Source organism: Sinocyclocheilus grahami, unplaced genomic scaffold (assembly GCF_001515645.1).
Source record: "Sinocyclocheilus grahami isolate Dianchi unplaced genomic scaffold, SAMN03320097.WGS_v1.1 scaffold44.1, whole genome shotgun sequence".
In the NCBI taxonomy this organism is placed as follows: domain Eukaryota; kingdom Metazoa; phylum Chordata; class Actinopteri; order Cypriniformes; family Cyprinidae; genus Sinocyclocheilus; species Sinocyclocheilus grahami.
The window spans coordinates 1,073,719-1,097,752 of record NW_015505223.1 but is presented as its reverse complement, the minus strand read 5'-3'; the positions used below and the strand labels follow the sequence as shown (position 1 = coordinate 1,097,752).

General features: G+C 35.1%; 2 protein-coding genes across 2 annotated transcripts in view; one reads left to right on the top strand and one right to left on the bottom strand.

The window, feature by feature from the left end:
- The window catches only part of slc41a1 (solute carrier family 41 member 1), a 22,967-nt gene extending 11,722 nt beyond the window's left edge, over positions 1 to 11,245 (top strand). The window contains exons 4-7 of the mRNA XM_016268283.1: positions 4,411 to 4,555; positions 6,728 to 6,874; positions 8,119 to 8,266; positions 11,191 to 11,245. Coding sequence (XP_016123769.1) covers positions 4,411 to 4,555; positions 6,728 to 6,874; positions 8,119 to 8,266; positions 11,191 to 11,245 — 495 coding nt within the window. The remainder of the gene's footprint in view (positions 1 to 4,410; positions 4,556 to 6,727; positions 6,875 to 8,118; positions 8,267 to 11,190) is intronic.
- A 4,281-nt stretch (positions 11,246 to 15,526) lies between these two features.
- LOC107582436 (EF-hand and coiled-coil domain-containing protein 1-like) lies at positions 15,527 to 23,785 on the bottom strand. Its single transcript, XM_016268282.1, has 8 exons — positions 23,766 to 23,785; positions 22,304 to 22,894; positions 19,051 to 19,157; positions 17,928 to 18,063; positions 17,722 to 17,842; positions 17,546 to 17,644; positions 15,841 to 15,910; positions 15,527 to 15,758 (listed from the first exon to the last, which is right to left on the bottom strand). Exons 1-8 carry the CDS (start codon positions 23,783 to 23,785, stop codon positions 15,604 to 15,606), a joined length of 1,299 nt encoding a protein of 432 aa, XP_016123768.1. The 3' UTR covers positions 15,527 to 15,603.
- Positions 23,786 to 24,034: the final 249 nt, after the last annotated feature.

Here is a 24,034-nt window from a genome sequence, read left to right as displayed (position 1 = left end):
ACTGTACATTATTGTAGGTCCTATATGCCCCGCCTCTCTCAAACGCTTCATTTTCTACAAAGTCCCTCCCTCCGACAAGCACAGTGTGCTCTGATTGGCCAGCTGACCCAGTGCATTGTGATTGGCCGAACACTCCAAGCACTCGTCGGAAATGTAACGCCCCTTACTGTCATCAATATTTTGGCCAATTTTCCGGAAAGAGAAACACTGTACATTGTAATTGTGGATATTTGCTAACATTTATTTTGTGAGCATGGACAAACAGGCCATGAAAATTTTGGGGTCTATAAGATTTTTTTATTCCAGCAAGAATGCATTATTAAATTGACCAAAAGTGACAGTAAAGACATTTTCAATGTTAAATGCTGTTCGTTTGAACTTTGTATCCTTAAAACATGTATCACAGCTTCCAACAAATATTAAGCAGCACCACTTTATTATTATTAGTGATGCTTTCATCGTTGATCAAATTAGAAAGGTTTCTTGAGCAGAAAAACATTGATTTCAGAATGATTTCTGAAGGATCTTTGGTAATTATGCTGAAAATTCAGCTTTTTGCCATCACAGAAATAAATTACATTATAAAATATATTCAAATAGTAAACAGTCATTTTAAATTGTAACAATATGTCACAATATCACTGTATTATAGTATTTTTGATCAAATAAATGCAGCCTTGTTGAACAGAAAATACTTTTTTCAAAAATATTAAAAATTCTTATCAAACCCAAGTTTTTGTATAGTACATTTTACCTATTAAATGAAAGATCTTAAGTTGTTTATTATTGTGTTGTTGTTTTTTACTGCTTATTTAATTCAAATATTTCCTTTGCTGGAAAGAACCTTTACCTTTATATGATGTAAAATTAGATGTAAACATTGGATGCAAAAAATAAAGTTGAGTAATCTGATTTTGTTTCTGATTCTAGCTATGTTAACATTATGTAGTTAATTATGAAATGATAGTGTTGTTGTCTTGCGTGATTCCACTATTCCTGGAAGGTGACTAACTGCCTGCTATACAGTGTTCCAGTAATATTAAGAGGGTGTTAGCTCTTGATCCTATTAAGTATTACATCCTGTAAACCCTGTGCTTGCTTGACAACTTGTTTGTCAGAATGTTAATGGTCACATAAACGTGTATCTTGTTTCTACAGCACAACGCACCTAATCTGGCTTTGTGCTATGCGTAATTTTATCTGAGTTTGTGGACTAAAAACTAGACTAAAAGCTACGTGGCTCCAGCCGCTGCCTCTGCCAGAGGTTCCTCCCATCTCTGCTTCAGAAACACACGGTTTATCGGTTTGTAGAAGTGTGGTGTGTGTGTGACCACCGTTGAGTTTTGCATAGAGCGATTTGCGTAGAGCTTATCATCATTGCTCGGACCCCCACTTATCAGTAAGCAACAGCCTGTTGAAGGAATAGTTCACCTAAAAATGAAAAAAATGTCATTTACTTATAGTATCCACATATCATTCCAGTCTTGTATTATTTTATAAAGGCTGGGCAAATTTTTTGCAGTTGAGCTAAAAAACAACAACACACAAATGCAAAAGCACTAACACTACTTTTCCATTACTTTTTGTCACCTGAGTTGGGCGTACTTATTTATTTTTGATAACAAAAAACCTAAAAGTTATATTTTTGGCAAATGTAAATACCCTTTCACACCAAAAGGGAAATTGATAAGCCTCAAAGAAGTGCCTTTGACTTGCACCTCACTCCCAATTTCTCTCAACACGGGGGCAGGAGAGGCATCAGTGAATAAATGGGAAAACAAAGTAACTTGCGTTACTTATTTGAAAAAGTAACTCTGATATTTTATTGTAAATTTAAAAGTAATGCATTACTTTACTAGTTACTTGGGAAAGTAATCTGATTACTTGTATCTCTCACATTACTTGTAATGTGTTACCCCAATGCTGATGTCACTATTCCTCTTTCCCTCTGGCAAAGCCTATTAATGATATCTCATTTGTGAACAAATAATAGTTACACTGCAAAAAAAACAACAACTTTCGGACAAAAAACAATTATATAGTAACACTGCAAAAATCGTTTTGTCTTGTTTTTCAGTAAATGATATCTAAAAATCCTTCAAACAAGATAAATGTACTTGAAGCAAAATATTTTATTTTTGAAGTAAAATGTTTTTATTTTGTATATTTTGTATATTAAAATCTGACGTTTATTTATTTATATAAAAAAAAATATTATTTACTGAACTATATGCAAAAAAAAAACAAAACAAAAAAAAACACTTTGCCAGAAAAAAAAAAAACATTTAAATAGTGAAAAGTTTCTCAAGTTCAACTCACTGACTAATATTCTGTGTCATATTCTCGTCCCATTATTTTGTGTTCAGTGGAAGAAATTAAGTCATGAGGGTGAGTAAACAATGACAGTATTCTAATTTTTGGGTGAATACATTTTTTAAGCTTACATGACCGGTGGAAGTAGCCGAGCCAGCTCTGTTTCCCCCTCACGCCGTGTGTGTGTGAGAGCTACACAAGGCAGGACACAGTGCGGAAGAATCACTGTGACCGCCAGAGTGGGGTCACCTCAGCGAGCAGCAGGCAGTTGGCACCGACTCAAAAGCTCCTTCCTTTTCTCTCATGGAGGCCCTGTGCGCACATACACACACACATACATTTACTTCACTTAAACATAGGCAACGACTGCCCCACTAACGGCCTCTCCTGCCTGCTTTTTCCTTCATCCTGTTGCACAGGATATTTGTAATATAGTAGCGTTGCTAATTTGCTGTTATTGTAGTTCGAGTCAGAACAGAAATTAGATTGCAGGAAAAAAGAAAGAATTGTTGTTTTTCCTCCTGCATGGTGAACACTGAATGGACTACAGTGATTTGAAGACATGCAGAATCAAGCACTGAGGCTTTAAGTGGCTGTTTTATTACTAGTGCTAATGCATACGGTTCGTGGTTTTAGCAAACCCTGAACTCTGAGAGTTCAACTTCGGCATGTAAGGCATCCTGCCTCCAATATATATATATATATATATATATATATATATGGAAGTGGTAAGATTTTTTAAAATCTTTTTCAGTGTCTCTTCTGCTCAACAAAGATACATTTATTTGATCAAAAAAATCAAATTTGTACAAATTGTTATTAAAAGTTTCCAACATTGATCACAGGAATAAATTGCATTTTACAATATATTCACATTAAAAAATGTTATTTTAAATTGTAATAATATTTCACAATTTTTACTGTAGTTTTGATCAAATAAATGCATCCTTGGTGAACAGAAGAGACATTCAAAACCATTCAAAAGTTTTACAGATCCCATCTTGTGTGTGTTTGTGTGTGTGTATTTCCGTTTAAGTTTCTTTCGTACATCAAGTAAAACTAAATGAAAATGGCAAATGTTGCTTTGGCAACTAGCTGAAATATAATTAGTTTGTTTTTATTTTATTTATTATTTCATTTACCGTTTATTTTATTTCAAACAAAAATATATTTTATGCCTTGTGCATCTGACATATGCCTTGTGCTTTATATATATAGATATATTTTTACATTTTACCTTATTTGTATATTTGTATAGTTGTATTTTGTATTTTGTATTTAATCTGTACCTATCTGTATTTATGTTATCTGTATGCACCAAGGGTCTGAGAGTAACGCAATTTCAATTCTCTGTGTGTTTGTGCTGTACATGTGGAAGAATTGACAATAAAGCAGACTTGACTTGACTTGAATATTTTCAAATGGTTGAAGTTTTAGGGTTAGTTAACTATAACAACCCTGCAGTAAAGTCTTCTGTAGGTAGTTTGCTAGTATTCCATTGCAGTAGCTCATAATTTGTTGTATGGTGTTTTACATCAAATTTTATAAGGATGCTACCATATCGATGACCTCAGAGCTAATAGCCAAAAAAAAAAAAAAATTTACAGAAAATGATTGTTAATAGTTTAACAATAAGAACACTGAGCGCCATATGCAGTGTGTAGTATTGACTGAAGCTGTTCAAATGCATATTTTTCACAATCTTTCCTTATGTAGTGAACGATATAACATTGGCTGTGCAGTGAATATTGAATAAATTAATGAGTCAGCAGTTTCAGAAGAAACAGATCAGATTTAATCTCTTACAGTAGGGGCAGTCAGTCCTAAAGATTTGTCAGATTTGTGCGCAGTGTAAACAAAGTCATAGCCACAGTGTCACATATCATGTGAGGTTTGACTTTTCCAGATTGCATGCTTGACTAAACAATTATGTAATGATTGGGTGATCTGTTTCTTGGAAATGACCCCAAAACCCAATAATGGCATGTGTACTTTAAAGAGGACAAAGTGAACTTGACATGAAGACTTTGAACTTCAGGAAGGTGGGAGGATGTTTAAATTAGGTGTCTGAGTTCATCGTGTCCCTCTTGATTTCAGGTTCAGGCCACAGTAGTCGGCTTCCTGGCTTCCATCGCTGCAGTCATTTTTGGCTGGATTCCAGAGGGTAATTTTAAGATGGGCCATGCCGTCCTGCTCTGTGCCAGCAGTGTGGCCACCGCATTCATCGCTTCTTTGCTGCTAGGTGAGAGGGTTGAGACAGCTACAATCTTCAAAATAAAGGTTCTTAAATGGCATTGATGGTTCCACAAAGAATCTTTCACAAAATCTTACACAAAAGGTTCTTAACCGTGGAAAAAGGTTCTTTAGATGTTCTTCATGCTAAAAAAAAAATATTTTCAGAACTGTTCACAGAAAGGTTCTTTGGGAACCAAAAATGACTCTTCTATGGCATCGCTGCAAAACGCCCATTTTGGAACCTTTATTTTTTCAGGAGTGTACCTCTGAGTTACGAAAAACCAACACTGTACAGTACTACATTTGTTGTCATATCCTAGGAAGCATAAAACACATTCACAACATTGCAGTTAAGTTGCATTTAGATTGCATCTCAGTGAAGTGTGTTAAATCCATTTTAAAAAGCACATTTCAAAAATATGATGTGCTGTGTATGTATTTAGATTACCAACAAAAAACTTATTTTAGTTGCAAATGCGTCTCAGTTTTAATTATTTATTATGTTTCAAAATGTCAAAATGTTTCAATGCGTCAATGGATGCACAAGATCTGCAAAAACTTGATATACAAAATAATTTTTTGCATATTTGTATATATATATACAGTGCTGTGAAAATGTTTTTGCCCCCTTCCTGTTTTTTTTTTTTTTTTTTTGCATATTTGTCACACTTAAAAGATTCAGATCATCAAACAAATTGTTTGATGATCTGAATCTTTTAAGTGTGACAAATATGCAAAAACCTGTTCACAGCACTGTATATGTGTGTGTGTGTGTGTGTGTGTGTGTGTATATACATTTCTACTAGGGATACAACAATACAGTTAGCCCACGGTTCAATACATTCCTCAATTTTTTTCAAACTCCTGTACACTTCTGTATGCTGGAGAAAGACTTGGATTATTATGTGTCTACTTTTTATTTTGAAATAAGTATTATTTTTCCTATTTTTACCCAAAGTAGGATGAATTGGCCATTATTGAGCGCTATAAACACATGTAATGTTTGTTTCATTCATACTGGACACCAGAGGGTGCCCTCGCACAGAAACTCCACATATGCATCACAGAAGTAATAGAACAGCGATAGCGTTGCCTTTGTCCATATTAAGGATTTCCTGGAGCGGTTGTGGCTAGAAGGGATATAGCTACGGCCGGAAGTGGCACAAAATCTCACCGGATGGATGGGAAGAAAGTGAAAGAGAAAATAAAATAACAATAAATTAAATGGACAGTAAAGAAGACAGCTAGCGAGTCTATGTTGTAGCAAAGACCTTTGAACCAAAATCTCTTAAAAGAAGACAACTAGCGAACTAGATTTTGCAAGACTTGCGTCACTTCCGGCCGTAGCTGTATCCCTTCTAGCCACAACCGCTCCAGGAAATCCTTTATATGGACAAAAGCATCGCTATCGCTGTGACTGAATAAAAAGAAGAGAGAGTGATGAAACATGAAGACAATAAACACTTGACTGTGACAATATATGGTTTATCTGTGTTTTTCAAGCCATCTCTGGTATTTTTATAATAATTAAGTATATTTTTAATCCATTGCTTATCAACATTGCATTTTTTAAAGTATAGAATATATTTCTGCCCCATTCGGTGACAAGAAGCCACATCAGATCAGATTCGACTGACGTTGTGGAGTAAAAGCATGTTATTATGTTCTCTTTTGTTGGACAACAGGTTTAGAATGAGAGCCAATTCGGAGAGGAAAAAAATGCACAGAAATTATTAATACGGCAAACCGGAAAAAAACACAATTAATTCACAAGCACGTATTGAACCGTGGATGTCATAACGAACAGTTCAATATTATATTGAGAATTGTGGCTTCTCCAGTTTCTACAATGTGTACTCGCGATATGTATTGTGTTGTTGTGTTACTTTTAAAAAGTTATCTGTTGAATTAAGCATGTAGAGTTTAAAGTGTTATGACAACCTAAAAAGAAAAGTACTAGCTGAGGCGAGTAGCAGCTAATGCTTGTTTTTGAATCTGGAACGACAAAGCAGCTCCAAGGTCTCATTTCAACACGAGAGTGGAAATATATCCTCCAAACAGGAGGTATCAAAAACGAAGAATGTCTAGTCTTCATTGTTTGGGATTGACACAATCTCCTGTGTTAATTCCACCATTTCATCGCTAACTTGACAAATCTTTCCTCTTTTCTTCCGCCCAGGTCTTATCATGATTGGGGTTATCATTGCATCCAGGAAGGTTGGCATCAACCCAGACAATGTGGCCACCCCAATTGCAGCCAGCCTCGGTGACCTGATCACCCTGGCGCTGTTGGCTAGCATCAGTACGGGGCTGTATAAGGAGCTCGGTGAGTGGATGCCTCAGTTCTTTGGCTGAGCTCCTCAGGAACACTGGTGTAATCAGATATCTACTGTCAGGCAGAAATATGAGCAGGCACACTAAAGTTTGTAGATTCACATACATTTTAGCGGATAATTTGTGAACTTGTGTTTGTATGTCCTGAAGATATCAGAAGTCAGTATCTTCTTTAATTAGCCAGGTTATGCCACCTTCTGTATCAGAAAACTTGCTCTGCAGAGGAACAGTCAGGGAGAAAATGGCATCTCAACACTTGCTTGATGATTCAAAAATAACAACAGCAAATCAGCATATTAAAATTACTTCTGAAGGATCATGTGACACTGCAGACTGGAGTAATGATGCTGAAAATTCTGCTTTGCATCACCGGAATTAATCACAGTTTCAATTGTATTCAAATAGAAAACTGAACAGTTAAACATTTCTTCTGAGGGTTATCATGGTTTTTGTATACTTCTGATTCTCATGAGTAATACATTCAGTCAGATTTCCCCATGCTGAGTCATGTTAGAGCATAGTGGAGCTTGTTGGGGCATGTCGGGGCTTGTGAACGCCACCTGATTTGTGAGTTTGTTTGGTGCACCTATTAGACTGCAGTCTCTCCCTTTAGACCACATAAAGCAACAACATAAAGTGGGAGCAAAATTCTAGTTTAGATTGCAATGTTAGTTGAGCGTTCTTGTGGCAACACCTTAGTGTTTTGATGTTTGGTGAACAGTACTGAAGTGAGAGTGTGCATATGGAAACATTTATGGTAAAGGTTGATTGCACGTTTATGTCTTATCGAACCTCAAAGACCAGACAGTCTGGATGTAAGCATGTAAAACGGCCAAAGTGAAAATAGTAGGTCAACCAAGCTTTCATCTTACCCAACTTCTCCAGAGTCTGGGTATAAAATTGCACCCAAAAGGATGTTGTGTTATTGTTATTTCTCAACCGGCTTTGGTTTTGAAACTGAATTGGTGTTGAATTCCACAAGTCTTGCATTAAACATGTTATTGATGACAATTCAATCTCGAGTAGAGTAGAGATCTGTATTTTATGACCATTATTTTACGATGACTTCAGAATTATAATGTATTATTTCCTATCTTCCTTTTTTAAGTGGAATAATATATTATTATATGAATAATATTTCCATCAAGTTTCAAAAGGCATCCAATTTCCAGAAAAAAACTAAAAAATGTATACGTAAATATTTAATCTGTCAATAAATGTCATTTTTCTTTACAGAATTCAATGACTATGCCAACCCGATGGTTTGTGCCTTCTTTGTCGCCCTGACACCCATCTGGGTACTTATCGCCCGGCGGACACCTTCCACCCGGGAAGTGCTCTACTCAGGGTGGGAGCCAGTCATTATCGCCATGGCGATCAGCAGGTAGGAAGTACACTGATTAAGATAAAGATGCGAATGCTACATCAGCAAGTGCTACAAAATAGTGATATAAAATTATATGTTTTGAGGGCGGCACTCACAGCCTTTGCCAACTAAAAACAAAAACCATATTTGGACCATCACAGAGTGACCTAAATAACATTTCAGGCTAAAGATTAAAAGAGTCACTTGGGTCTTAATGGTAGAGATTGAATCTCAAAGGGGACCTTTTGATGATAAAGCGTGCATGTACAGTAGAGTACTGTAAAATACATAGAGATCGCCCAATTTAACACACAATGCTATGTTTTCGGGATCTAAATTTGCTTTAGTAGCTGTGCTTATGGTTACAGAGAGGGATAGTAACCCAAAGTGCTTTACTGTTTCATTGAAATACTCAAGTTGTGCAATGCGATGAAAAGGGTTCATGGGTTGTTTACGCTCGACACCTAAAGGATAAAATATCAGACTTTGCCTCATTTGCGTAGGTACATTTCTGTTACGTACAGAAACGTTTCACCCAGTTAAAGGCCTGTAATATTGCTGTAGTCCACATCTGTTAATCTCCAAAATCTCTTGAATGGACTCAAAATACTGGGGCAGATAATGTATTTGTTGTGATGGTCAACAAAGTGGTTATTTTAAAAGGGCTGTGAGTTCGAAAATTGGCAGTCAGGACCCTTTTTATTAAACCAGAAATCATATTTGACAATGCACTCTTAAAGGCTTTCCAAATCCCAATGAATATATTATTCTATTATATAGAGTATATATACAGTTGACCCTTTGCTAAGCTCCGCCTCCCTTGGTTACTATTGCTAACACTGACTAGTTTTATAGAGCACCTCATAGGACGGAACTGGAGTTTTTATGATTTTTAGTTAAATGTGCTCACAAAGTGTCCAAAATGAATGGGAATTTATTCTCATACGAGTTGAAAGGAAGTATACATTGCCAAGCATTTTATCTGCCGTTTTCCTTTAAACAAATTGTGAAATGACCCATTAGTGTGATTTGAAAAAAATGCAGATCCTGCAAACTCGAAGCAAAAATGCTTATCACAGACAATTAAAAAGAGAAAATGCCCTTTTCATAGCTCAGTTAACTTATGCATATACTTTTGCATAATATCTGTAAAAGGCAGTCTAAAACTACACTGTAAAATGATTTTTCACTGTAAAATGAAGTTGTAAAATAAAGCAAAGATTACTGGAGCACATTTGACAAGAAAATACTATTTCAGTCTTTCGACTTCAAAATGTGTTACTTGCCATTTCTTTGTAATTATTTGTGAACTTTACTAGCAGTTTCAAAGTAAATCCTACACCAAATTGTCCAAGTTTGTTGGTTCAGTAATGTTTTTAATGCAAAGCTTAGCGAATGGTCAATTGGTGATTTCAATTAGATTAAACAAGAGCACCTGCTCATTGACAAGAAACATGAAACGCTCTGCCTCAAGCCTTTTTTACAAAAGGACCGAAGAATATCTGTAGAATGATGCAAAAAATAAAAAAGGGCTATTTTGGCATCTACACCTCTACCACCACCCCTGTTGAAAAAAACAGCATATGCTGGTTAGGTATGTTTTGAAGCTGGGATGCTGGTTTGAGCTGATTTAAGCTGGTCCTTTGCTGGTTTATGCTGGTCGGACCAGTTTAGGACCAGCACATGACCAGCATAAACCAGCAAAGGACCAGCTCAAACCAGCATCAAAACATATCTAACCAGCATATGCTGTTTTTTTCAGTACTAAAAAAAGCTAGCTAGCTAAAAAAAAAAAAAGTGCTGTTGAACCGGCTCTCTGAATGATTTGAAGCCATGCTTGATTTAAAATGTAGCTTCTTTCATACTGGAAGAGGAGAGAAATGGTTTCATTTTGAACGTTTTTTATGAGATTAATGCCTCTCAGAAACACTTGAAGGGCTAACCTGATGCTAGCAGCTAATCTGTACCTCAGTTCTCGGCCATAAAAAAATCTCTAATCAGTAGCTGCCAGTAAACTAATGTATATTTTAATGACTAGCCAGGCCTTGTAAAGCAACTGACCTCCAGTTATCGACAGCATGTTAATGTTAGCCTGCCATTGCTAAAGGGCTGTTTAGAAACATCGCTCCATTTGCGCACATCTCACATCATCAGCAGAGTAGTAGTGGATTGTGCCGGGCACATAACATTAAAAATTCACAATATATTAATCATACCCCTTTATATTTACTGTACACTTTGTTTTCTGTCCTTAAATGTCTGTTTTTTTTTGTTTTTTTTACTGTGCAAGTGTGTTAAGGCGAGTTCTAGTGTCATATGTTGCAAGCACATTTCATGTCACAATAGATCACTGTGCACAAGATGTACTGTAATGTCAGACTTTGCCACAAGTGCAAGGAGAGCATGCAGCTCCAATGTGTTTTACGCACACGCAGATATGTTTATACCACAATTATGCATTCAAACATTACGAATATCACTGTGCAGCTGACCAGTGCTGCCATTGTACCATGACAGCTCTCTATAGTTGTGAATATTTCTTCAGGGGACGGGAGGCTTTGTTTATTTATTTCTATAGATGTGACAAAGCTATTTGTAAATAATATATTTATTCTATAAACGTTTATATTTCATTTTGTTGCATTTTTTCTTTGCATTGGACCAGTAGAGATGTTTACTGTACGTTTATCAGTAATTTTTTTTTCTTAACAAATATATCAAGGTTTGGTGCCTAATATCCAGCAAAACCTCACACTCGATCTGGTTCGTTGACTTGAGCATAATATGCCTTAACAAATCACAAGCAAGGCTCGACACGTAGGTTTATATGTCTTCTGATCTGTTTTTTTAATGACTTTTTTTTTTAATTAATGGAGTTGATTTTCATATTGTATTTTATTGATTTGTGTACACAAATCATCTCATCCGTTGTGTTCTTCCAGGGCAGATGTATCGGTGGTAAAGTCATCCAAAGCAAAGCCACCGAGATCCCCATGAGTTTTAGAATAAATTAATATTTACTTGTGGGTTGTCTAATCTGTCACATATTCCCTCTAATCTGTATATAACTTCCAACAAGCAAACGTAACCTTCCCTGAGTTAAACTGGCCATGAGGATCAGATCCCAGCCTCTCAAGCAAGACTAAAACAGCTAGTAATGGTAACTGGTTATCGGAGTTCTTTGATTTCTTCCCCATCAGTTTCTGCCCTGCAGCTGCGTCAGTCTGACACTGTTAAGGGGACCTAACAGAGGTACTTGTAAATTGCTGGAAATAAAAGATTATATTATTTCGTACGACTGCCCTGTGCTTTTCTGTTTTCATACCATTTGACACAGATGCGGAGTATTAAATAATGAAAAATCTGATCTTTTGAAATGAAAATCGAAGCAACATAATGTGGGTTTTAGAGCGAAAAGCTGCTGCTTACTAAAGCATTTATTGAAACTGAGCTGCAAGTTGGATGAATTATTTTGAATTATTTGACCACTCACATGCAGAAGTAAATAATGTTGAATAAAGAAAAATGTGAAAATGTAAATAAGGAAAACACATTTCTAACAGTTATAGATAGATAGATAGATATTGTGAAATATTATTGCAGTTTAAAATAACTTTTCTATTTGAATATATTATAAAAATTGTCATTTATTCCTGTGATCAAAACGGAATTTTCAGCATCATTACTCCAGTCTTCAGTGTCACATGATCCTTCAGAAATCATTCTAATATGCTGATTTACTGCTCAAGAAACATTTTATTATTAGCAATGTTGAAACTATGACTTTTTTCACGATTCTCAGGGTAAATGTCTGATAAGTGAAAGTTCGACGTCATTGCTGATGACCTTGCATTTGGAAGTTGCTCATGTTACTCATAGAGTTTCCTCTATTATCAAGTCAAATATCATTATTTAATATTATCAGAGTTTATTCTGGACACACTGCTCCATTCTTATCATTCATAACGCAGCGAATCATCCAGACGAATAACTCGGCGTGAGAGCAGCTCCGAGTGGACAGGGACTAACACCTGCAAGGTAGAATGCCCAGGCTTGTCTGGATGGAGGAGGAAGTTTCAAGAGTTTTCTAGAAAATGACAGAATTGACTTTAGTGGCCAAGTACTTTTTTTTAATTCTCTTTCGTATTGAATGTTGTTGAGAGTTTCATCCACGCATCAGCGCAGGGTTCTGAACACAATGTGCCTGATGCATGAGACACACAGAGACGAACTCACTCTGAGGGTCATCTGACAGATCTTTGGAGTGGAATAACACTAAAGAAATACACTAGCTATTAGAAAATACATGATTACTTCTACTAAATAATATGACTCGTATAGTAGTAAGAAGTCACATCTTACCCGGTAAAGCCTTCTGTATCACAGTGGATACATACATTTCTAAGCCCTCTAAATGATCTGAATATGAAAGCATGTATGCCTTCTGTCATCTGATTGATAGTTCATACTTTTTTAGCATGTAAAAGGCATTTTAGTATCATTCAAAAAAGTGCAGGTTGTGGTACATGTGTCTTTTTGCTGTAAAATCTTTAATGACTTTTATAAAGTAAACATAAGAATAAGTTTTATATTGTTAGTAATATTTTAACATGAACATCTTACTTTTTGGCCATAGAAATATCAGCAACTGCACCAAATTGCATATTTTTGCTCCATTTGGGCCTAAAATTAAGGTGTTTTTTTTCCATGTATGATACTATATGGGAAAAAACAGCATCAAATGTCAAAGAAAAAAAATCAGATACCAGTCACACATCCTCCACATGAACATGCACAAACATATAAATGCTTTCTATTTTTTTTATCTTATCAAATATACATTTTGTAAGAGGGTCATATGAGAGCATAACATTTCTCACACAGATTAAGTGCTTCGCGGAGGAATATGCACAGTGAGACTGAACTCTAAAGCATCTTATAATGTGTGCACCTATTCATGTCTTGCACGTAACAAGGCTAAACGCTTGGAAAGATTTCAGGAGACTTATGTAATATGTGATTGGACAGATATGAGAAAACATGGCCACATGTTCTCTACAGAAGATCAGTTTAAAACACTTTTCACAAATAGGGTAAATTAGGCTAGAAACTTTCAAAGGGGTCCTATTATGCTCTTTTACAGTCTTGATTTTGTTTTGGGGGTGTACTAGAACAGGCTCTCATACTAGGTTGTTCGAAAAACACATTATTTTTCACATATTATAGATTATTATAACACCTCTCCCCCCAGTCTGGCATGAACGGCTCGAATAGTTCCTGTATCAAATGAAGGCCTGCCTTCTGAAATACGAAATGTGCTGTGATTGGTTAGCTGGACCAATGTGTGTTGTGATTGGCAGCACTCGGCGCCTGCTTTGGAAATGTCATGCCCCTTACCATAGCCGCCTGCGAGCTTCAGTGTAAATATTGCTCAAAATCAAATCAATCTGAGCGCAATTTAAACCCGGATGATTGTAACCACTCTAAGTTCGTCTGACTTGAGAAAGCTAGCGTGTCTCCGACATAGTGATAACACTCGTTGCCTTCTCTAGTGCAGCTCAACCAGGTCTCGTCCCATTCGTCGATATTTGTGACATCACAAATCCCGGAAAATATGCGTTGTAGTCCAAACGAGTCGTTCGTTGTAGTTTCTGAAAAGTGATTTCTGTTAAATAAAATATCTCCTTTTGAAGTGGACTTTGAGCTTTGTAACTTTGTAGATCTTTTTTATGCTCAAACAGCAACATTACAGACTAACTAAAGTTGAAAAAGTGAAAAAGCATAATAGGACCCCTTTAAATTAAATTCTTTGTTTTGTAGAAAGTGATTTTGTGAGAAAGTGATGTAAGAGGTCAAACAAACTATTATAAGAAAATTTCATTTTTTTATTATTTATTTGATATGACTTTTGACATTTCTGCAACCCTTACCACAATTTGGAACTTGTAAATACAAGCAACTGTACGTAACTTTGTGTATTTTTCCGACTTTAAAGCCCCTACAGCTAAGTGAGTGGAATTCACTGTCATAAATACAGTGGATAGCTGTATTAAAGTCCCTTTCAAGGAAAGTCAGTTATTTAAAAGTCTGGCACATTTAAAGTCTTCGGTTGTACATGTGCACATGTTGCTGCCGTAAAGCGATCCCCCCTTTTCACCAAACTTACATACTACATACTTATTTGTGATGGGAGAAACAAACCTTTTCGAAGCTTTGAGTCATCTGAACCAATTGCTTGTTTCAAAGTGTTCACATTTGTGTTTGATTTTAGTTATTGCTGAATGGTGTTGAACTTTCTTCTCCTGTGTCATATTCTTCATGCGATTTGTTTGCGCGGCGCCCTCTACTGTACAGACGTGAATTTACATTTCCTTCAGCCTGAGGCGTATTCATTTCACTTTTCTTATGAAAGGGCTTTTATGTTTGTAAAAGAATAACTTTTTTATTTTAAAAACAAACAAGCAAGCCCTGCCCAGATTTAAAAAGTAACTCAAAAGTAACGTAACGCAGTACTTTCCATAAAAAGTAACTAAGTAACGTAGTTACTTTTTTTAGGGAGTAACGCAATATTGTAATGCATTACTTTTAAAAGTAACTTTCCCCAAAACTGAAAATACTACTGTTCGTTTTAATTATACACGTCTCACTAAAAATGCCTACGAATGTATAAAACTGATCTGAGATCAGGTAAAAACTAGATAATGGTTCGCCTGTTGGGGGTGTATAAATGTAAATGTAAATGTCATCCAGTTGTGACGTAACGAAGCCTCGTTTACTAAAATGACGTGACTTGGGCAGTTTGATATTCGCTCAAAATCATGGGTTCAAAACAAATGATTCATAAAACATTTAAAGGGCTTCAGATTTATTTTAAATTAAGGAGCTGGTCAGGCACCAAATGTTTTACTGGTACTCATTTATTTCTTATAAATTGATGAAAAATATATTTGTTCGATTTTTCATTTTTATTACAATAACTTTGGTAAGAATTTGTGCCTTAAAAAGAAAAAAAATAATAATGGCACGCCAATTTGTACCTTGATGGAAAAAGTGACGTGACATGTGGCCAAGTATGGTTACCCATACTAGGAATTAGTGCTCTGCATTTAACCCATCCAAAGTGCACACACACACCCGGAGTAGTGGGCAGCCATTTATGCTGCAGCGCCCGGGGAGCAGCTGAGGGTTCGGTGCCTTGCTCAACGGTATTGAAGGTGGAAGAGAGCGCTGTACATTCACTTCAATTCCTGTCGGACCTGAGACTCGAACTCGCAACCTTTGGGTTACGAGTCCGACTCTCAAACCATTAGGCCACGACTTCCCCCACGCGTCTTAAGTGGGGCATCTGTGAGCTCTCAGCGGGACATCAGAAGGGGTTTGGACGTGTTCCGGTGACCTGAGGTCACAGAAGGTCGTGACCCAACGCTGACCTCCTCTCCTCCATCCAGGAGGTCACTGGAGAGGAGCTGCCGGCACAGTGTGTCCACCACCTGAACCACCGGAGTGCAGTCTGAAGGACAAGACGGGAGGTTATCCAGCAGTTTTGCATGAAAGAAAACGATGTAAGTAAAAGACAGAAAAGCAAAGCTTACCGTGGCTTTTTCTAGTACACAGATCTAGTGTGTTAATCAGTATTTTCCCCAAGATCCTGCGAGAGACTCTCTATGAAGGGTTAGAACACCAGGTGAGAGGTTTTCAGATAGACAAGTGCATTACAGAGTTTAATCGCTAGGTGACAGTGTGGACTTTTGCAGTGCAGTTTAGCACTGGCTATTCAGAAACGCACACTACTATACTATTTCTATATAGTATGCAAATGGTCAATAGTCCCTCCATTTTCTGTGAGCATAGAATGCAGTGCATTACATTTGCCCAAATGTGCAGTAACAACCAAAACACATTGCAAATGTGCACACAATGCGATTATGCACATGACTTGATCTTCCATTTCCAGAGCGCTGAATGAACAGGAAGTCTTATTAACCAGGTCATTTTAAACTCTCTAAATCTCTTTCTTGACTCATTATTTGATTTGACTGTGAAAAGTCAAGACCTTGCACACAAGCTGGATTAAAAGTGCTAATTAACCATAAAATGATATGTGAACTTAGTGAGGGCATGTGATATCAGCATTGCATACTACTGTTTCAAATGTTGTATATTGTTTCAAATGTTTGTAAAAGAAAGTGCAGGCAGTATATATTGTATATTGCACATTGCATTCACATTGCATTTCATTAGGCTACAACAAACATTCAGTGATGTTTGCTGATGAGTATTACATCCATGTGATAGTTCATGTGTTTACTGAACTATTTCATTTGACAAACTATGGGATTTAACTAATAATATATATTTATGTTCATATGTTAATATTATATTTCTTTCAAAAGACTTAAGGCCTTCAACTGAGCACAAGAAGTAGCTTCAGTAGATTCTCCTCAATGCATTAAATCAGGGATTTTCCAAATTGGAGATGGCAAGCAAACTGCAGTGGTTTTGTGAGTTGATGAAAAGCCAATAATTAATTAAATATATTTAAAATAATTTAATGATTTAAAAAAAATGTAAATTAAATAACTAATAAAATGAAAAAGAGGAAATGTTTTATTTGTTTATCTGCTTGTTAGGTGACCATTAGCCGACATCAGAGAACTGTCAGCATGCAAATGTGTTCATTATTATAATTATTATTATCATGTGTGAAATTATTGAAATATTAACTGAAAATCTCAGTGGATACTTCAAGAAAATATTTTTGGTCAAAGGGGTTCAGCTGAATCCCTGCATTAAAAAATAAAGGCTTTCTTTATGAAGTAATTTTATAATATAAAATGTTTTATTTTAAAATGTAAATACATTTTAAGTAAATAATGTACTATAAATATAAAATTAATATAACATTTTATAAAATTATTTTATATAGTTAAAACACAAAAATGTAAATCTGAACAAATATAAAATGCTAAATATTTATGAATAAATATATATGTGTGTGTGAGTGTTTTAATACATAATATAGATTTTGTTTGTTTTTTGTTTTGTTTTTCAAAACTCCGGTAGAGAAAAAAAAATTCAAGGGATAAAAGAGGGACCCAAGCCATATATCATATCATATCATATCATATCATATCATATCATGTATCATATATCATATATCATATATCATATATCATATCATATCATATATCATATCATATCATGTGTCATATATAATTGACTTCAGTAATAAATCACTCAGAACACACTTTTTACACAGAAAAAGTAAAAAAATCTAGTTTTGAATCAAATTCTCACTTTATGTGGGATCTGCAGCAGTAACGTGAGCGTGTCAGTCAGTCTCTCCTCCAGCAGTGAATGATAAACTCTCAAACTCTCTACCTCTTTCTGCTTCATCTACAGGATATGACAGAAGACAGGTGTTCATTAGAGATATGATTATCCATTATTATAGTTTCTTCTTTAACTCTCACCTTTCCTGCTTCATTTCCCCTCTCATCCGCTTGAGATGAGATCCACACACGTGCTTTAGGTTCTTTGCTGTGAGCGGAGCTCTGAGAGGCAAGCCAGTTACAGATAGCAGCTTTCTGACACCTGTAGAAGGACACGTCAAATGAATGCATGCCTGTGTTGTGGCCAAAATGCAGAAAAACATGTTTTAGACGTAAGATATCTTCACCCTTTGGCACAGCTGTGTAATCTGTTGATCAGCCGTTTCACCTCCAGGTGGCAGCACTGTCCTTCATCCATGCCCCTCTCCTCCTCTTCCTCATCGGATGCTGCCCGACCCTCTACTGACCTCTGCAGGTCTTCTTCTGCACAGAGACGTCACATGACCACTACTGCCTTTAATGTACTGCATGCATGCAACTATTTTGCAGTGTGTATACTGTACACAAAATGTGTGGAATACTTTGATTTGCCAAAATGTGAAGTATACAGCAGGGCAAACTGCTAGGAGAGCTGTATCATCGGCTTGATCACCCACTTCTAGTGTGATGAATGAACTTATGTAGTAATATCAGTTTTTCATTTGACTAACTATTTTATTGGACCATCAAAAAAGAAATTTTTACACAAAATTAGATGAAAAAATATAAAAGAAGCATTTAGACAGAAACCTGTGTAAACTCTGTAATTATTTTTGTGTTTGGTTAGCACTAGCACTGAAATTTATATAATATATTTGATAAAATATTGTGTAAATTATATTGTGAAATTACTTTTATTTTTGAATGATCTCAAATAAATCTAAAATGTAGTAATTATTTTTATTTAAATAATTATTTCTTATGTTTATTATTATTATTTGTTTTATTTGTAAATAATACATTGTAAATATTGTTTGTTTCTGGCAATGTAAAATCATGTACATTATTTAATTAGATGACTTTTTTATATTTAAAATCAGGTTACATTAATTATGATTAGTTTTGTTAATGTTTTATTTTGCTATTATTATTAATTCAAAAACATGTTAACTCTCTAAAATTATTTGTATGTTTATTTCTGAGTTGATTTCTGCACAGCACTTAAAATTAAAATTATGCAACTTCCATAATTTTCCATAATCTTCCTCCAATCATTATGTAAAATTAAACATGCAACTTGATGAGGTCACATGACAAAAAATTAGGCATGATACTGTTTAACATTTTTTTAATGCATGATGCATTTTAAAAAAAGAAAAAGTGCATATCCTATGCAGTATGCTGGTATTCCATTTAGATCACATCCTATTGTGATTTCTTATGGTCTGAATGAGAAATTGATTTGTTTCTGATGTTTTTTGATCCTCTTACCTCTTCTGCCATCATCATGACTGGCGGGGGAGGAAAATCCAGACCCACAAGGTTCAGCTAGTATTTCGGTTTTGTTCATATTTAGCTCTGCGCAGTTGCACTGGGCCCTAAGAATAAATCATAAAGCACTGTAAATATCATGAAATAACCTTCTGTGCAGGCGAGTCAAGACATTTTGAATCAAAATGTTTAATGTCACATGACTGAAAGAGGAAGTCCTGCACGCTGCGTTTCTTGTGCTGCTGATGCATGAACAAGTTTGATTGTTGTCCCTGCAGAGCGTGTGGATCTTCTGAGAGAGGAACCTGGCAGGTTTCGGCCTGCTTTTCCAGGTGAGGAATGGGCATTACATCACCGCTCTGTCATGCAAATAATGCAATATTAACACAGATATTAATCTGCTAAGCGTCTACTGAAAGCCAGCAATCTACTTGATTGATTGCAAGGTTACTGAGAGCTAAAGATTTACAGCACTGTCATTTGGCCATGTAATGTCATATATATATTTTAAGTTTCATTTATAAGTTCATTATACTTAATACACTAGTCTTTGGTTTGTGTAATCTCTAATGCTCACTGAACTGCAGTCAGAGGAGTGTTCCAGAAACCTGTGTAAAAATCATTTTTGCAGCTGTGTTTGTTGAAGCTAGTGCCGCTGAAATTACACATTTCCTGTTTAAGTTGTATAATTTATACAGTAAAATTAGACAATTTTTTGCCTGAATCATCTCATATAATTTAAAATAATTTAGTAATCAATATAGTATATCAATAATCAATATATATATATATATATACATAATTGATTACTAAATCATTTTAAATTATTTAAATATATATTTAAATAATTAAAATTAATTGATTACTAAAGCATGTCTATGAGATGATTAAGAGCATATATAAATCATTTAAATTAATTGATTTTATTTTTTAATTTATTGAATTATATTATATAATTATTATAAATTATTTTTTGATTATATATATTAAAGTTACAAACATTTTATTTATTATACTAAATGTAATACTATATATTTCGAAAATTGTGTGTTTTTAGAAACGTGAAATCATAAATTCTTCTTTATTCAATTGAAATTAGATTAGATTAATTATTAAAGATTAATTATTTTCCTTTATTTGTTTATTTGTTACTGTTATTATTAGTTAAAAAAAATGTTATACTCTACTCTACAATTATTTTTGCAATTGTGTTTGGTGACACTAGTGGTTTGTATAGTAAAATTTGTGATTTATATAGTAAAATTAGACCTTAAGTAATGACAAATTTGATTATATTTGATTTGAATGATCTCATATAAATATAGAATTATTTAGTAACCAATTAATTGAAATTATTTTATATATATATATATATATATATATTAACAAATACATGTCATCAAGTGTTTATTATAAAAAATATACACAATAAAATATATTTTAAATATTGTATGTTTTTAGAAATGTAAAATCATATGAATTCGTCTTTTAGAAGAATTATATTACATTAATTCTGAATATTTTTATTACTGTTTTATTTCTTACCATTATTTTTAATTCAGTAATATGTAAACTCTCTTTGCTCTAATTATTTTTTGCAATTGTGTTTGGCGATGCTAGTGGTGCTAAAATTACACATTCTCAACACATTTTGCATCAAGTTAATTTAATTTAAAAAAACTATTTTTTTAATTTCAGAAGAATATATTTTTTTTCTACATACTTAACCTTCTTAGTTTGTTGAAGATCATTAACATATAGATACTAACAGATTAGAAAACACTTTTAGTCCACATTTAATTTCTCTGTATTTTTAGACTTTTCTTCAGATCTTTGCATTATTTGACTGCATTATGTTCATTGATGCTATAGACACAAATGAGACAGCACTGTAAAAATCACTGACCACAAACGTCTTTGATGTCTGATTGTCCAGCATACCTGCATAAACACGTGTCTGGACCTTACATCCTTCCTCAAAGGATATAATAAGACATCTAGAGTTAGATGCTGTAATAGGGCTTTGTATGATTTGCTTTAATACTCACACTTGAAAGCGACTAATAACCGTTTGCAGGAAACTGTGCCATCCTGTGTTATTAAAGCAGGTCATTACCATCTGTCAAGGGAAAATCAAGCATGTCTGCAACATGCCCTGCAATGCTGCTCCAGTCTAATCTGTTTCATAATCAACCGCTGCTTCTTGACTCATTAACACAAACTGAAACATCAGTGCAGGCAAAAATCTTACAGTTATGCAAGATTTTGTGTTGATTATGGCTTCTCGTCTCAAAACGCCTTTGAGCAGGACCGGCCTGTCCTATAGGCTGTATACATGGTCGACTAGGTCCTGAAGTGAAATGGTTCTTGTATTATTTTGATAAATGTAATTAACTTTATTTGCAATTCCAGATTGAAAAGGGGACAACCAATAAAACCTTAGGTAAAATCATCTTAATAAAAAAAGCTCTTAAAGTGATTTCATTCCAAACCTGAATGCATTTCTTCCTCGTGGAACACAGAATTCTTTGTTTTTTATTCTTTCCATACAGTGAAAGTCAACATGTTTTAGTGTTGTTTTGGACCCCGCTGACTTTTCTTTTATGGACAAAAACAGTTAAGAAAGGGAGCATGAGTAAATGAAAACAACATTTTCATTCTTAGACAAACTATCCCTTTAAAAATACACAAAAACTGTTGAAAAGTTTGGGGATGGTAAGATTTTTTTATGTTTTTGAAGTCTCTTCTGCTCACCAAGGCTGCATTTATTTGATGAAAAATACAGTAATACTGTGAAATATTATTACAATTTAAAACAACTGTTTTATATTTGAATATATTTTAATTTGTAATTTATTCCCTTGTTGCAAAGCTGAATTTTCAGCATCATTACTCCAGTCTTCAGTGTCACACGATCCTTCAGAAATCATTCTAATATGCTGCTCAAGAAGTGTTTCTTATGTTGAAATCAATTGTGCTGCTTAATATTTTTTGTGGAAGTCGGAAACCATGAAATATTTCTCTTCAGGATTCTGTTATGAATAGAAACCCCTTCATTATTTCATTATTTGAAAATCATTCGTAACCTAAATGTCTTTACTGTCACTTTTGATTGATTTAATGCATCCTTGATGAATAAAAGTATTAATTTCCTTAAAAAAAACAACATCACTGACCCCAAAGTTCTTTAACTGTAGTGTAGTCGTGCATGTGTGTGACTGAAATTATAGCGTTAGATAAATAAAAGATCTACCTGAACTTCTCCAGCTGGCTCTCCAGACTCTGGACTTGTTCTCGGAGCAGGTCAGCTTGTTGAGCCTGCTCTTGTAAGGCCCTCACACCCTGCAGCCCTGCGGCCAGTGACTCTCTGACCTCTTCAGTCCTCTTCTTAATCTGTGTGTTTTCAGTCCGGACGCTGTCCAGCATCTCCTGCATCCTGCTAATCTCTCCATAAGCCACCATCAGCTCTTCCTCTAACCTCTGGTTAAACCTCATGGCTTCCTCCAGCTGTCCATCACGTGAAGCACGGATCAGTTCCAGCTCTCGTAGAAGGTCTTTAGTGCTTCTTCTGGAGTCCCATTCCATGTGTTTGGATTGCTGTGGTTGTGTTTTGCAGTTTTGTGTTTCAGGGGTTCCTCCAGCAGTATTTTGGAATGGCATGTCTCTTCGGCGTAACGCAACCTCCAGTGCCAAACACCGCGCGTCGCTGCTCTGGAGGGCTGAACGTAAATCCTCCACCAGCTCCCTCAGACTGCTGTTCTCCAACTCTAGCTGGTCCTGCCATCTTCTCTGAGGGTTAATATCCACTGCGACAGATATAGTAAAATTAGGCCTTCGGTAATGACTAAACACAACAAAAAAAACTGCCTTTTGATTTTAAATTAATTAATACAAATATATAAGTGATTTATTAATCAACTACTTTAATAATAATTGTATAATATAAATGAATAAATACATTTTAAATATAATATAATTATTATAATACAATCATATATTAATAAATTATTTCACATTATTTTGGTAACACTTTACAATAAGGTTCCATTTGCTAACATTAGTTAACTACATTAGTTAACACTCAAATATACTTAATAATCATTTATTAATCTTAGTTAATTAAAGTTACATGATTAAAATCAAAAGTTGTATATTAATATTATTTAATGGACCTGAGCTAACATGGACTAACAAAGAACAGTTAATACTGTAACAACAATGTATTGCTCATTAATGTAAGTTAATACATTAAATATAGTTGTCACGAATCCTGTCCATGGGCTTCCGTTCGATCGTAACCAGAGGTCACCCTTCCGTTACATTGACTCTCGCACTACACAAACTGTTACACATCACCCCGGACTACATTTCCCATGCTCCATTGCACTAATCACAAGCTCATCTGAAACCAATCACACACAGCTGCTACCAATAACACACACTATATAAATCAGTCTCACACCACCATTCAACGCCGAGTTTTGTTTAGCGTTTATCTCTCATCTAGTGAGAGCTACTTTACGGAGCCATTCCAAGTGAATCTAGTATAGCCTTGTTCTTAGTCTGTTTACCCGTGTCTTGATCTTTGCCTGTTATCTCGTTTTGTCTGAAGTTTATAGCCTGTTTTGGAATTACCCTTTGCCTTGCTGTTTCGGATCTCGCCTGGACTCTAGCTCGTCTTGTGGACTCCCCGTTTGCCTCGCCCTCAGGATTACGTTCGCCGGAGATCGACCATGCTCGTTTACTGGACTACTCTTGTGTCTTGCCCTCAATATACCTGTTTGCCACTGTTTGACCCATGCCTGTTATGACCACGTCTCTGTCTAATAAAAGCCTGCAGATGGATCCGCACGTCTCACATCTCGTTCGCCCCGTAACAATAGTTAACAAATGGAAACTTGTTGTAAAGTGTTACCATTATTTTAATAAATACACTCTTTAAAATAAAGGTGCTTCACGATGCCATAGAAGAACCTTTTTGTCT